The 15,038-nt window shown below is 39.4% G+C and overlaps 1 protein-coding gene across 1 annotated transcript in view; it reads right to left on the bottom strand.

Moving 5' to 3' along the window:
• Nucleotides 1-15,038, bottom strand: part of LOC117518945 (RNA polymerase II elongation factor ELL-like) — a 72,697-nt gene that overhangs the window by 29,595 nt on the left and 28,064 nt on the right. The window contains 1 exon segment of the mRNA XM_034180221.1: nucleotides 6,935-6,979. Coding sequence (XP_034036112.1) covers nucleotides 6,935-6,979 — 45 coding nt within the window.

The raw sequence follows: 15,038 nt of genomic DNA, 5'->3' as shown, positions 1-15,038 counted from the left end.
CTAACAGGAAGTCACACTCTTCTACAGCAGTGTCCTCAGGTAATAAGGTGGATAAAGAAGCTCGTTGAGGGACAAATTAATTCAGAAAAAGCAGCTGTTCCTGTGGTAAACTGCATAAAAATGCGACGCAAAACTTGAAAAGGGTCACGTGCACGTCGAAGACATTTCATGGCCACAGATATGCAGAGTTGCACAAGCATAAATCAGGCTTTAGGATTTTAAGGTACCACTCCACAGCAGACTTGACTAAATCTAATCTATTCAATGTCCGGCACTTATTTAAGCCAGATGTTTATTTTTTCAGATGAAGTTTTGACCCGGTCATTAAATGAGGCAGGTCCTGATTCAGGATTCCCTGTCGATTGTTCAGCACCTCCTGACTGTAACTAATCTGTTACATGGATTTTGACCATTTAATACATATAATGGATTCAGATAGACAAAATTCACTGATCCACTTGAATCCAGTATATATGAGTTTTACCGTATTCCAAAATGGATGAAATGAATACACATAATACCCCATAATGACAATGTGAAAGTTTTGTTTTTTGTTAGATCTTTGCAAAAACACACACACACAAGTATTCATAGTCTTTGCCACGAACCTCAAAATTGAGCTCAGGTGCCTCCTATTTCCACTGATCATCCTTGAGATGTTTCTACAACTTAATTGGAGTCCACCTGGGGTAAATTCAGTTGATTGGACATGATTAGGTCATATCAGGTCCTACAATTGACAGAGCACAAACCAAGCATGAAGTCAAAACAACTGTCTGTAGACCCCTGAGACAGGATTGTCAGGAGGCACAAATCTGGGGAAGGGTATAGAAACATTTCTGCTGCTTTGAAGGTCCCAATGAGCACAGTGGCCTCCATCATCTGTAAATGGAAGAAGTTCAGATCCACCAGGACTCTTCCTAGAGCTGGCTGCCCGTCTAAACTGAGCGATCAGGGGAGAAGGACCTTAGTCAGGGAGGTGACCAAGAACCTGATGGTCACTGTCAGAGCTCCAGCATTCCTCTGTGGAGAGAGGAGAACCTTCCAGAAGGACAACCATCTCTGCAGCAATCCATCAATCAGGCCTGTATGGTAGAGTGGCCAGACAGATGCATCTACAACCCCTGGCAAAAATTATGGAATCACCAGCCTCGGAGGATGTTCATTCAGTTGTTTAATTTTGTAGAAAAAAAGCAGATCACAGACATGACACAAAACTAAAGTCATTTCAAATGGCAACTTTCTGGCTTTAAGAAACACTATAAGAAATCAAGAAAAAAAAACTGTGGCAGTCAGTAACGGTTACTTTTTAGACCAAGCCTGGGGGGGGGGGGGGGGGGGGGAAGAAATGGACTCACTCAATTCTGAGGAATAAATTATGGAATCACCCTGTAAATTTTCATCCCCAAAACTAACACCTGCATCAAATCAGATCTGCTCGTTAGTCTGCATCTAAAAAGGAGTGATCACACCTTGGAGAGCTGTTGCACCAAGTGGACTGACATGAATCATGGCTCCAACATGAGAGATGTCAATTGAAACAAAGGAGAGGATTATCAAACTCTTAAAAGAGGGTAAATCATCACACAATGTTGCAGAAGATGTTGGTTGCTCACAGTCAGCTGTGTCTAAACTCTGGACCAAATACAAACAACATGGGAAGTTTGTTAAAGGCAAACATACTGGTAGATCAAGGAAGACGTCAAAGCGGCAAGAAAGAAAACTTAAAGCAATATGTCTCAAAAATCGAAAATGCACAACAAAACAAATGAGGAACGAATGGGAGAAAAATGGAGTCAACATATGTGACTGAACTGTAAAACTGCCTAAAGGAAATGGGATTTACATACAGAAAAGCTAAACGAAAGCCATCATTAACACCTAAACAGAAAAAAACAAGGTTACAATGGGCTAAGGAAAAGAAATCGTGGACTGTGGATGACTGGATGAAAGTCATTCAGTGATGAATCTCAAATCTGCATTGAGCAAGGTGATGATGCTGGAACTTTTGTTTGGTGCCGTTCCAATGGGATTTATAAAGATGACTGCCTGAAGAGAACATGTAAATTTCCACAGTCATTGATGATATGGGGCTGCATGTCAGGTAAAGGCACAGGGGAGATGGCTGTCATTACATCATCAATAAATGCACAAGTTTACGCTGATATTTTGGACACTTTTCTTATCCCATCAACTGAAAGGATGTTTGGGGATGATGAAATCATTTTTCAGGATGATAATGCATCTTGCCATAGAGCAAAAACTGTGAAAACATTCCTTGCAAAAAGACACAGGGTCAATGTCATGGCCTGCAAATAGTCCAGATCTTAATCCAATTGAAAATCTTTGGTGGAAGTTGAAGAAAATGGCCCATGACAAGGCTCCAACCTGCAAAGATGGTCTGGCAACAGCAATCAGAGAGAGTTGGAGCCAGACTGATGAAGAGTACTGTTTGTCACTCATTAAGTCCATGCCTCAGAGACTGCAAGCTGTTATAAAAGCCAGAGGTGGTGCAACAAAATACTAGTGATGTGTTGGAGCGTTCTTTTGTTTTTCATGATTCCATAATTTTTTCCTCAGAACTGAGTGATTCCATATTTTTTCCCTCTGCTTGGTCTAAAAAAGTAACCGTTACTGACTGCCACAATTTTTTTTTTTCCTGATTTCTTATAGTGTTTCTTAAAGCCAGAAAGTTGCCAATTGAAATTACTTTAGTTTTGAGTCATGTCTGTGATCTGCCTTTTTTCTACAAAATTAAACAACTGAATGAACATCCCCCGAGGCCGGTGATTCCATAATTTTTGCCAGGGGTTGTATTCTCCCTTTTGTGTGTTTAAGATACTGTCACAGTATGGAACTATGCTTCTCATCTCTTTAGCTCATCTTATTAGCAATGGACGAGGTCGCAGCCTGACTTCATCTAAATTCTGGGTCTGTTAGTGAAGCTTAGGGCTACCTGCTGGCAATCACCTTAGTATTCTAATTCTCTGTCAATTTACTGCTGGTGAACTCATACGTTAGGTGCAGTTTTCCTGGCCGACTGATTCTGCTCTTGTTCTTTCTGTCCAAGGTACTCATGACATCGTGCAAAATTCTCTGGTCTGATGAGACAAAGACTGAACTCTTTGGTGTCATGTTTGGAGGAAACCAAGTACCATCCCTACAATAAAGCATGGTGGTGGCAGCATCATGCTGTGGGGATGTTTTTCAGCTGCAGGAACTGGGAGACTAGTCATGATTGAGGGAAAGATGAATGTAGCAATGTACAGAGACATCCAGGATGAAAACCTGCTCCAGAGCGTTCTTGACCTCAGACTGGGGCGACGGTTCATCTTTTAGCAGGACAATGACCCTAAGCACACAGTCAAGATATCAAAGGAGTGGCTTCAGGACATCTCTGTGATTGTCCTTGAGTGGCCCAGCCAGAACCCAGACCTGAATCTGACTGAACATCTCTGGAGAGATCTGAAAATGGCTGTGCACTGACGCTCTCCATCCAACCTGATGGAGCTTGAGAGGTGCTGCAAAGAGGAATGGACCAAACTGCCCAAAGACAGGTGCACCAAGCTTGTGGCATCATATTTAAGAAAACTTGAGGCTGCAATTGCTGCCAAAGGTGCATCAACAAAGTATTAAGCAAAGGCTGTGAACACTTATGTACACGTGATTTCTTAAGTCTTTTATTTTTAATAGATTTGAAAAAAAAAAAAAAAAAAAAAAAGTCATGTCATCCATGTCATTATGGGGTTTTGTGAGTAGAATTCTAAGGGGAAAAAAATAACTGACTCCATTTTGGAATAAAGCTGTAACATAAAATGTGGAAAAAGTGAAGTACTGTGAATACTTTCCGGATGCACCGGATGTTTCATTTACTGCCTGACCAAAAACATTTAAATATACATTTGCAAAATGACAAATTATCTGAATGCAAGGACTGAGTTTTGGTCATGAACACAATCCACGTTCTTGCACAAATGGAGGATATAGTTTATAGAGTGTCAGCATAGAAGATAAAGCACAAACAGTAACAGAGGCAGGACAAAGAAGTGACTCACTGAAGATGAAATGGCAAAAACAGAATGTCTCCTCTACACCCTATGGACAGGACCCACTGAAAACTAAAACAAACATTCTAAAATACCTCTGAATTTTGTGAAAATGCCCAAATACAGCTGGGCTTCCCCACTGCTAATACTACAGATCACCTGCCCTGCATGTTTTCTAACTCTGCCTGTTTCTCCCACTTGTAATCAAGTCAGGTGTGGTAATTCAACAAACAGCAAAGAAACACTACACTTAACTAATCAGCTGTGTTCACAGCAGGAACACTTGGAAAACTTGAAATCCACATGATCTCCAGGGGCAGGGTTGGTTGTTCCTATCTTAGTGATACAGTTACTATTACAGTTACCATGCAGTTTCCATAGCAGTACAGTTACCATGTTAGAAGTATTTACAATCAAACTTTTAAGACAAATATGTGACTTATATTACACACACACACCAACCAATGTGTGCTACAGTTGTGCTCAAACGTTTACATACCCTGGCAGCATTTTTGCTTTTTTGGCCATTTTTAAGATAATATGAATGACAACACAAAAACTCTTTCATTCATGGTTAATGGTTGGGTGAAGCCATTTATTGTCAAACAACTGTGTTTCCTCTTTTTAAATCAAAATGACAAGAGAAGTACCCAAATGAACCAGATCAAAAGTTTACATACCCCTCTTCTTAATCCTGTGTATTGCCCCCTTTGACATCAATGACAACTTGGAGTGGTAGTTTGTGGACGAGGCTCTCTGATGGTAAAGCTGCTGCTGAATGTTTCGGACTTTATTTACAACAATTACAAAGAAATATAAACAGTATGGCACTTTATGGTAAATCTGCATGGAGTAGACAGTTCTCAAAAACTAAGTGAGTGTGCAAGAGGGAGAAGAGTGAGGAAAGCCACCAAGACAACCCAGGAGAAGTTATGGGCTTATGTGGCTGTGATTGGAGAAATTGTGCACAGTGCAAGCTTTGCATTTTGCATCACTACTCTTAGCTTCATAGTGGAGTAGAGCAGAGGTTTTTCTTTCACCAAAACAAATCAAATCCAGGCTTGCATCTCAGAAGTACTTTCTGGAAATTTGTAGCTAAACTTTCCTCCTCTATATCACTTCATCATGAAGATGGATAACTGGTGATACAAAATGCAAAGCTTGCACTATGCATAATTTCTCCAATTACAGCCATGTAAGCCCATAACTTCTTCTGGGTTGTCTGGGTGTCTTGGTGGCTTTCTTCACTCTTCTACTTCTTGCACAGTCACTCAGTTTTTGAGAACTGTCTACTCCATGCAGATTTACCATAGAGAGCCATATTGTTTGTATTTCTTTGTAATTGATGTAAATAAAGTCCGAAACATATTCAGTGGCAGCTTCACTATCAGAGAGCCTCATCCACAACTATCATAAAAGACTCAAAGCTGTTGTTGATGTTAAAGGGGCAATACACAGCATTAAGAACAGGGGTATGTAAACTTTTGATCAGGTTCATTTGGGTAGTTCTCTTGTTATTTTTATTTAAAAAGAGGAAACAGTTGTTTGACAATAAATGGCTTCACCCAAAATTCTGCCAGGGTATGTAAACGTCTGAGCACAACTGTATATATTTTAAGCAATATTGCCCAGTCTATTTGAAAGAGTACAATTTATACATGGAATGTCATTACTTTCATGGTCATGTGTACAGTACAGCCCCGTCCCTGTTTGGATGCAATATTTCAAAAAGCAATGGATGCATGTTGACACCACACTGAGGGAACGTGATCTTTGAGTCAAAAATATATTCAGTAGCTATCATTTTCTTAAAAAAAAAAAAAAAGTTAAAACTCTCCCACAGTGTTGCAGTTTTTTGTAGTAAACTGACATTCAGACTGGGGGATGAATTCTAGTTGCCCTCTCAGTGGCAGCAGAAGCAGTAATGGTATTGGTGATAATGATCATCCAGTTAGGGTAATGATGGTATGGTATTACCATTTTTGATGCGCTTGTGGCGGTATGCATTTTGAGCATACCTCCTTTAGGCCCGTTTCCACCACAGGAACTTGCAGGCCATTTTAGTGAGGCAGAAACCTGAGTGGACCGCCACTGAAAAGTGATTTTGTGGAACCTTTAGTGCCACCTGGGGCTGATTACCCAAACCCACTGCACAGGGAAGCAACATGTCACCACTTGGCACTTGTGAAACTAACCAGAAACAAGAAAAATGACAATGGAGAGAAAAATGACAGACGAAGGATTTGAATCCTCAAGGGGGAAAGAAAAAAAAAAAAAAAAAATCTACATCACAGGAGTTTGATCAGCAGTGGGAATCTTTATGCAGCTCCTGATTAGATTATGATTCAACTATAAAAAGATTACAGCTACATCTTAATGCATCTTTTTTTTTCCTATACAGGATTTCTTTTTTTTTCTCACTGTGTAGCTACTTATTACTTTTCAAATGATGTGTAATGATCCATAAGGAATTTATTTCCAATGTATTCTTTAACAGCTCAAACATATTTGCACCTGTGTGGTTCTCATTCACTGATTCTAAATTCTAAAACCCAAGAACACCTGTGTCAGTGTGGGTTCAGACTGACTCCGTGTAGAGATTACAACCACACTGTCAAAAAGTGTCAGACACACGTGCAGCTTCTTCCTGCCTTCATGTTCACCTCATTGTGATGCACCTGCACACCAACTGTGCTGCACTAATGCACTTTGTACACAAATTTTAAAATCAACCATTCTTGACCCAAAGACCCTTTCGACAAAAAAAAAAACAAAACAAAAAAAAACATCCCAGTAACAAATATCACAAAATTTTCAAATGCACATTAAACACATTACCTAAAGACAACACACATCCAAGCCAGTAAGAAACAAGAACATAGCCTTACCCCTTGGTTTCCATTAAATTTGATCAGTGGTAGAGATGATGGGACCTAAAAAAAACAACAACAAATTAAAGTCTCATTGAAACACTTCTACAGGAAAAAAGACTTAATTTGTGCAAAGGTCCAGGTTCACATATAAATTAGAGATTGGTCAAAGGTCAAGACAGTCAAATAATTAAACCCAAAATACACATTCCAGTACATCCCTTCAAACCATAGACATGATACAAACCTTACATCTATCAGTGAATCTTTTTTTAATCAAATGGAGTGATCTTGTAATAATCTGTCACAAAATACATAGTACATATGATTTTGCATCAATCAGCATATCTTTTTTAATCAAATGGTACGAGTGAAGTTATGTATCACAAAATGTTATACAGTAAAAATTAAGTTCTTTTGGCTTGTCGCACAGCAGATCTGCATGTTGATTTTGCAAGTTTCCCGCCAGCTACCCTTCCTTACGCCACTCCACATGACACAGCGATCTTGACCAGGGAGCCTTCTGCACTGGAAAAAAGCACACCAATCGCTTGGCCACCACACTGCACAAAATATTACACAGAGTGTGCAGAGATACATGTGAAATCAGACAATTTTTCCACATGACAGAATTTTCTGTTCATTTCAAAACATAAAATGGATTTAAAATTTCCCTCAAATCACAGCGATTGCTCCAGTGTTCTTTCCTGTTAGAGTTCCTTTCGGCTTATTAGAAAGATTAAACTACTTTAACTGTGGTGACTCGCAACAGTTTAATTTGTCCCACTACAGTTTCATGATGAGTTAACATTTACGTTTCACAAAATCTCTCTAATGTACTTGTGCAAAGATAGTATGACATTAGCATCTTCTTTTTCTTGAAACAAGTATCAGATGGAAATCTATAGTCGCCTAGTGGACACGAACACGTACTGGCAGACTGACAAAGGAGCAGACAGCAGTAATGCCACACTCTATAAACAGTGTATACCAAGTAGAAGTCCTGTCCTGCATAGAAATGTTACCCGAGTAAACCAATAAAAGTATTACCATCAAAATACCTTTAAAGTAGAAAAATTTAAAATGCTCTATGTACAATGGTCCATTTCATAAGAAATTAAGTAAAACATGGGGAATTTAGCCTGATTCCACCGGCTGCTAATAAACACTCAAATGTCAAACTGTGAGGAATGTGGACTTTGATGACATCATGTAGGGTAATGCCCCTTCAAGGCCTTCTACTGAAATGAATGGGGAATACTGAAATTTTTTTAGTTAAAAATTCTTCCATCTTGAATGGCGTGATGCTATTCTGGACTACAAGCATGCAGAATTGGCTTCTAAGTGGGAAGCTATTACTCTGATTTGAATTGATCAACAAATCTGATTTGAAAAACAACAAAAACAAGCCTAATTCAGAGTTCTTGTTGGACACTGTGGCTACCACTCTTTCAAGTACAACCACCTGTAAGCAGCTCTCCATTTACTGCTAAGGATGTCTTAGCTTATTTTGAAGAGAAAATACAGAATATCAGGTCAAATATGTCCCAGCATGCTGAAGCTCCACCACTAGATCCTGCTACTGACATGGGTGCCAGGATACCAAGATTTACCAAATTCAGTACTATTCCCCTGGGTATGTCTACCAAACTGTAACACCTGCTTTTTTAACCAGATACAGACTAAACTGTTTAAGGACCTGTGGCCTACACTTGGGCCTACTATGTCAAAAATTATTAACCAGTCATTAGCCTCAGCAGTGATTAAACCCATTCTGAAGAAACCCAATCTGGACTCTGGTTTATTATATAGACAGATCTTGAGCCTACCCATTTGCTCTAAAATCCTTGAAAAAGTGGTTTCACAGCAGCTTGGACTATCTGACTGAGAATGACCTGTTTGAGCCACTGCAGTCTGCTTTTAGAATGCACCATCTCATGGAAATAGCACTTACCAAAGAGGTGACTATCCTTCTGCTTGCAATGAACTCTGATTTTTACTACAGTGCTTCTATTGTTAGATCTTAGTGCTGTGTTTGACACACTGGATCATTGTATACTACACTGTAGGCTTGAGAACCACATAGAGATCGCTGGTAAAGTCCTTGCTGGCTGACTTCCCACTTATCTGTCCTATACAATAATATCACTTCAACTGTTATTTCTATGAAATATGAGGGTTCCACAAGGGTCCATTTTAGGCTCCCTGCTTTATTCCATCTATATCGCACTCCTTCAGCACATACAGCGACATTTTGGGATTACTTTCCGCTGATACATTGATGACAAACAGTTGTATACGAGGGTAGGCTGAAAAGTTCTAAGGCTCACTATAATGCAGTTAATGCATTACTCCTTCATGGGGAGCCTTAGAACTTTTCAGCCTACCCTCATAAGTGGATAACTGCAGGAAATCTCTTGCATAGTAAGACTTTGGAGGCCTGCCTGGCTTTAGTGAAAAATTGGACGTCGAGCAACTTCTTACTTTTAAATTCAAACAAGACCGAGATGATGGTCACTGGTCCGGTGAGAGACGGGCATCAGTTGGAACAGCTAATACTAAACCTAGACTCGTGTGCTACCTTAAACCTTTGCAGTGACAAAGTGAAAAAGCTTGGGGTGACTTTCATTCGTCTATTGACCTGCACATTAGAGAACTCACTTGGACTGCTTTCTTCCACCTCCGCAATATTGCGAGGATTTGTCCTGTCCCACCTATGGCTGATGCAGAGACTCTGATCCATGACCGGAATATTGCAATGTTCTCTGGCTTACCACAGTCCAGTATTCAAGGTCTGCAACTGGTTCAAAATGCTGCTGCTAGACCTTTAACTAGAAGCATAGAGTTTGACAGTCCATAAAGAAGCATAAAGTAAATCCAGTCCAAAGGTTGAAGTTTGAGCGTGTAACCCTGACCTCTCTTCACTGGCTTCCTGTCATCACATGGTATGGTGTTAAGGTTTTATTGCCAACTTTCAAAATTCAATTCAGTTTAATTCAATTTCAATTTATTTCATTTATATAGTGCCAAATCACAACAAAGTTGCCTCAAGGTGCTTCACAGAAGTAAGGTCTAACCTTACCAACCCCCAGAGCAAGCACACAGGTGACAGTGGTAAGGAAAAACTCCATTTGATGATGTGAGGAAGAAACATCAAGCAGACCAGACTCAAAGGGGTGACCCTCTGCTTGGGCCATGCTACCGACACAATTGACAAGAGGAATATACAGGAAATTTTGGGAGTCCATGCTGGTGTCCAGGACGGGAGCCCTGCAGAAGAAGACACCCATTGCCACCTCTGGATGGAGCTGCACCTCAAAGACAGCGAGAAAAAACAATCAGGCAGCAGAAAGACAACAAATACAGCATAATTTGTCAGCATAAAGCAATAAGAAACAGAAGAAATACTAAATCCTTCATGGATAAGACCTCCTTATCTGGATGACCTAATTACATACTGTTCCATGTTCTGCATTCTGACGACACAGGATTACTATGTGTCACTAAAGTTAAAAAGAATTCAGCAGGCAGTGGAGCGCTTTCATTCCTCTAAGCAGGTCTGGGGTCACTAAGCCACAGATGGTGTGTCACCTGATCAAAGATTCCTCCTTGTCCACTTTCAGGGCCATCACAGCTTGCTTTCTTAGCTCCCTGTACATCTTAGAATTTCCATCAAGCCGTGCACTACAACTCCTCTGGATGATCTTTAGAGTGTCCTCAGATATGAAACACTTCTTGCTGTGGACTTGAATATAATCCTCAGCAACTTTCAAGGTCTGACTGCAGAAGAACTCCCACAATCCATTCAGAATACCAGTTTTGTCTCTGTCTGCAAGTCCTCCAGCCAAACTGCATGCAAATTCCTGAGAAAACAGTCTGATCTTGAACTCTGTCCAGATTTAATCTTGGGCAATGAGCAGCCAGTGAGACTTCAACTAAATCATCAAGGAAGCCACAACCACTCTGGTCTGAACTCACAAACTAGGTGCTCCTGTAGACATCATGCAAAGCACAACGTACAGTGTGGCTCAACCTCCCCCCACCCCCAGGCATGGTTGTACTCACCAGAAAAAGATAAAATCTACTTGCAAAGTGCACTGCAAAGAAAAAGGTGAGGCATTTAGAAAACCAAAAGCAAAGCGATGTGCTTATTTATGTCATGCTACCATAGTCTTACAAAGTTTGATCATCTTTTCACAGAAAATACATATGCATTTTTTTTTATATTAAAAGATCCAAGTTGTAGGACCACTGTTGCAGCACCACTAATCTCCCTGCAGCCAAATGTGTGGATGCAAACAATATATTTAGGTACAAGCAAAATCTTCTGTGCATATTTATTGTCAGAATCCATCCAGTCAAGTTGAACTCCAGGCAACCTCATGAAGCAGGTCAACACAAATGGTGGCTGGGCTAAATGTGGCCTGTGCGTTGCATTAACCTCCCCGATTCAGACGCTGTATAACAGCCAACCAAAGCTGTAAACCACGCTAATCACAAAAAAAAATTTTTAGATCACCCCAACGACACTTTGCTTTCAACAATTATCTGGTATGAAACAGCAGGCAATGAGAAGGAGTTTCAAAGACACCAATGGCTCAAGGAAATGATGAATGTCTGAATAAAAACAAAAATTCTGCTGTGCAAAATATATTCTTGGTGGGAGGAAGAGGGTAATGTCAGACTTACATTGAGATGAGTCAAAAATTCTGCTGAGCAGATGTCAGATTCTGACATCTGACAGTTTCTATTGAAAACTTTAATTGATGCTGCTGTTAGCTGACCTCAGGTTAGACCAAACAACAACAAGCAGATTAGTGCCCTGTCAGATCAGTTCCAAAAACATTTACTACACAGAACATTTATATTATAATAGCCAAGAGACCTCCGTGTGCATAGCTTTGATCACAAAAAAACTGGGCAGAGCTGACATTTGCCATTTGGTATGTTTATGTATTTTGGGTCAAGGATGAACGCTGCAAAAAATGAAAGCTGATAAGAAAAAGACTTTTGGAAAATTGGCAATATTATCTATCAACAGTGAACAATGGATGTTGATAATTACATTCTGGACTCAAACATCATTTCAATAGGGGCCAGTAAATCTATATATTAAAAGTGTGCATGCATCATTTTATTTAGTAAGGTCAAAGTAAGTACAGAATGTAATTGTAAATATATTAAAAATACATGGACGACACAAGTGAAAAAAAAAAAACTCATCTCCATTGTGGTCCATTAAAAAAAAAAATCAAATGGCAAAAAAGTAATAGTAGTGATAATAATAGTGTGTATATGAAAACCAGAACCAAAATAATTTATAAATACATTAAGACAGTAAATTAACATGAAAAAATTACTTATCAGGAAATAATAAAAAAGGCAGAGTTCTTCAAACAACTGTTGAGGTCTAAAGTTCTAAAAACATTCTGGACTTGCACACCATTCCAACTCATTATAGAAACTTCTCAATCTATTACCACCCTTGAAAATGTCAGCTACCGGTTTTATGAACATGATCCAATCTAGAGCCTGTGGATCCCCATGGACAACCAAGGTTGGGTAGGATTACTGTGAAAGAATACATGTGGATTACATGTATGTATGTACATACATTTGGATTACATTTCAAAGTAATCCTAACCAACCTTGTGACAACACCCTAGTATTCTGTATAAAGGAAAGCCAAAATGAAAGTTTTAAGGGTGGTCCTACATGTATAACAGTCTCGTGGTAAATCCAGTCCAAAGGTTGAAAACAATCCATTTTGCACTGGATAACAACTAGCTAAAACCAAAGTAGCCTTGCACAACCAACTGTGTGTTGCCCATCACAGCAGTGACAATCAACAAGCAGGTTTATGAGAACTTTTCAGATAACTTGAAATAAGAGTTTAACTAGACAACGAGGAATGCAGACACACTGGTTTTAGAAGTTTGCTCTTAGGCTCATTATGATTTGTGGTTTTTGAAGTTTAAGGTTAGCAGTGATAGGAAAAAGGACTGGTTAAAATGTCAACAGTATTTAAATCCTACTCCTTGTGCAACACACCTGTGGCAAAATGGAAAACGTACCAAGTTAAACTCATTGCATTGAACTTTTCCCCCACAGTGATTGATCTTTACAAGTTACTCTTACACCCCCCCCCCCCCCCCCCCCCCCCACACACACACACACACACACACACAGAGAGCACTAAGGGAGATATACCGAATGACCCCACTAAAGCACTATGAGCATTTACAGTTGTACGTCAAAGTTTGGGCACCCCTGATAATTTTCATGATTTTCCTTTATAAATCATTAGTTGTCTGGATCAGAAATTTCAGTTAAATATGTCACATAGCAGATGAACACACTGATAATTGAAAAGTGAAATGAAGTTCATAGGATTTACAGAAAGTGTTTCAATAATTATTGAAAAAATTAGGCAGGTGCATAAATTTGGGCACCCTTGTCATTTTATTGATTTGAATAGACTTAGCACTAATTACTAGAACACAAAATTGGTTTGGTAAGCTCACTGACCCTTGACCTCCTTACACAGGTGAATCCAATCATGCAAAAGGATAGTTAAGGTGGCCATTTGCAAATGTTTCCCCTCTTTGCATCTCTTCTAATGAGTGCCAACATGGGAGCATCTAAACAACTCTTGAATGACCTGAAAACAAAGACTGTTCAACATCATGGTTTAGGGGAAGGATACAAAAAGCTATCTCAGAGATTTCAGCTGTCAGTTTCCACTGTGAGGAACATGGTGAGGAACATGGTGGGGAAATGGAAGACCACAGGCACAGTTAAGGCACGAAGTGGCAGGCTAAGAAAAATCTCATAAGCTGAAGTGAAGGATGGTGAGAACAGTCAGTCAACCTACAGACCTGCTCCAAAGACCTACAACATGATCTTGCTGCAGACTGTCTGTGCATCGTTCAACTATACAGCGCACTTTGCACAAAGAGATGCTGTAACGCAGAGGAAGCTTTTCTGTGTACATGCCACAAACAGTCACTTGAGGTATGCTAAAACACATTTGGACAAGCCAGCTTCATTTTCGAATATGGTGCTGTGGACTGATGAAACTAAAATTGAGTTATTTGGACATAAGGCGTGGTATGCATGGCTGAAAAAGAACACAGCATTCCAAGAAAAACACTTGCTACCTACAGTAAAATTTGGAGGTGGTTCCATCATGCTGTGGGGCTGTGTGGCCAGTGCAGGTACTGAGAATCTTGTTAAAGTTAATGGTAAAATGGATTCCAGTCAATATCAGCAGATTCTTGAGAATAATGCTCATGAATCAGTGACAAAGTTGAAGTTGCACCGGGGCTGGTTCTTTCAACAAGACAATGACCCTAAACACTACTCAAAATCTACTAAGGCATTTATGCAGAGGAACAAGTACAAGGTTCTGGGATGGCCATCTCAGTCCCCAAACCTGAATATTATTGACAATCTGTGGTGTGATTTTAAGCGGGGTGTCCATGCTCAGAAACCAACAAACCTGAAATGTTTAGTAAAGAAGAATGGTCCAAAATACATTCAACCAGAATCTAGACTCTCATTAGAAGCTATAGGAAGTGTTTAGAGGCTGTTATTTCTGCAAAAGGAGGATCTACTAATTTGTATTTTGTAATACTTAACTATTGATGTATTTTTTCTGTTGGGGTGCTGAAATTTATGCACCTGCATAATTTTGTTTAAGAATTATTGCACATTTTCTGTAAATCCTATAAACTTCATCTCACTTCTAAACATCACTGTTTGTCTCCTATATTATATATTTAATAAATTGCTGATACAAACAACCAATGATTTATAAAGGAAAATCATAAAAATTATCAGGGGTGCTCAAACCTTTACATACCACTGTATTACCAAAAATTAACAGGAAGCCTCCATTATGGATAATAGTGGATGCTGACACAGGAACCATATTATGATGACCGTTCAGATTATCACAAACCTCTATGATGAAACAACTTTCACATGATTTATTTCCAAGTCTGTTTTTTTTTAAACTGATACTAATAATCATCTGTGCTCAATTTGATCTCTAGAGAAATCTTACAATCCACCATTTTTCTTGTTGTAGCATTTATATGGTTAATAGCATAACTGTGTT

This window comes from Thalassophryne amazonica, chromosome 10 (assembly GCF_902500255.1).
Source record: "Thalassophryne amazonica chromosome 10, fThaAma1.1, whole genome shotgun sequence".
Lineage (NCBI taxonomy): Eukaryota > Metazoa > Chordata > Actinopteri > Batrachoidiformes > Batrachoididae > Thalassophryne > Thalassophryne amazonica.
This window is presented reverse-complemented; position numbering and strand designations above follow the sequence as displayed.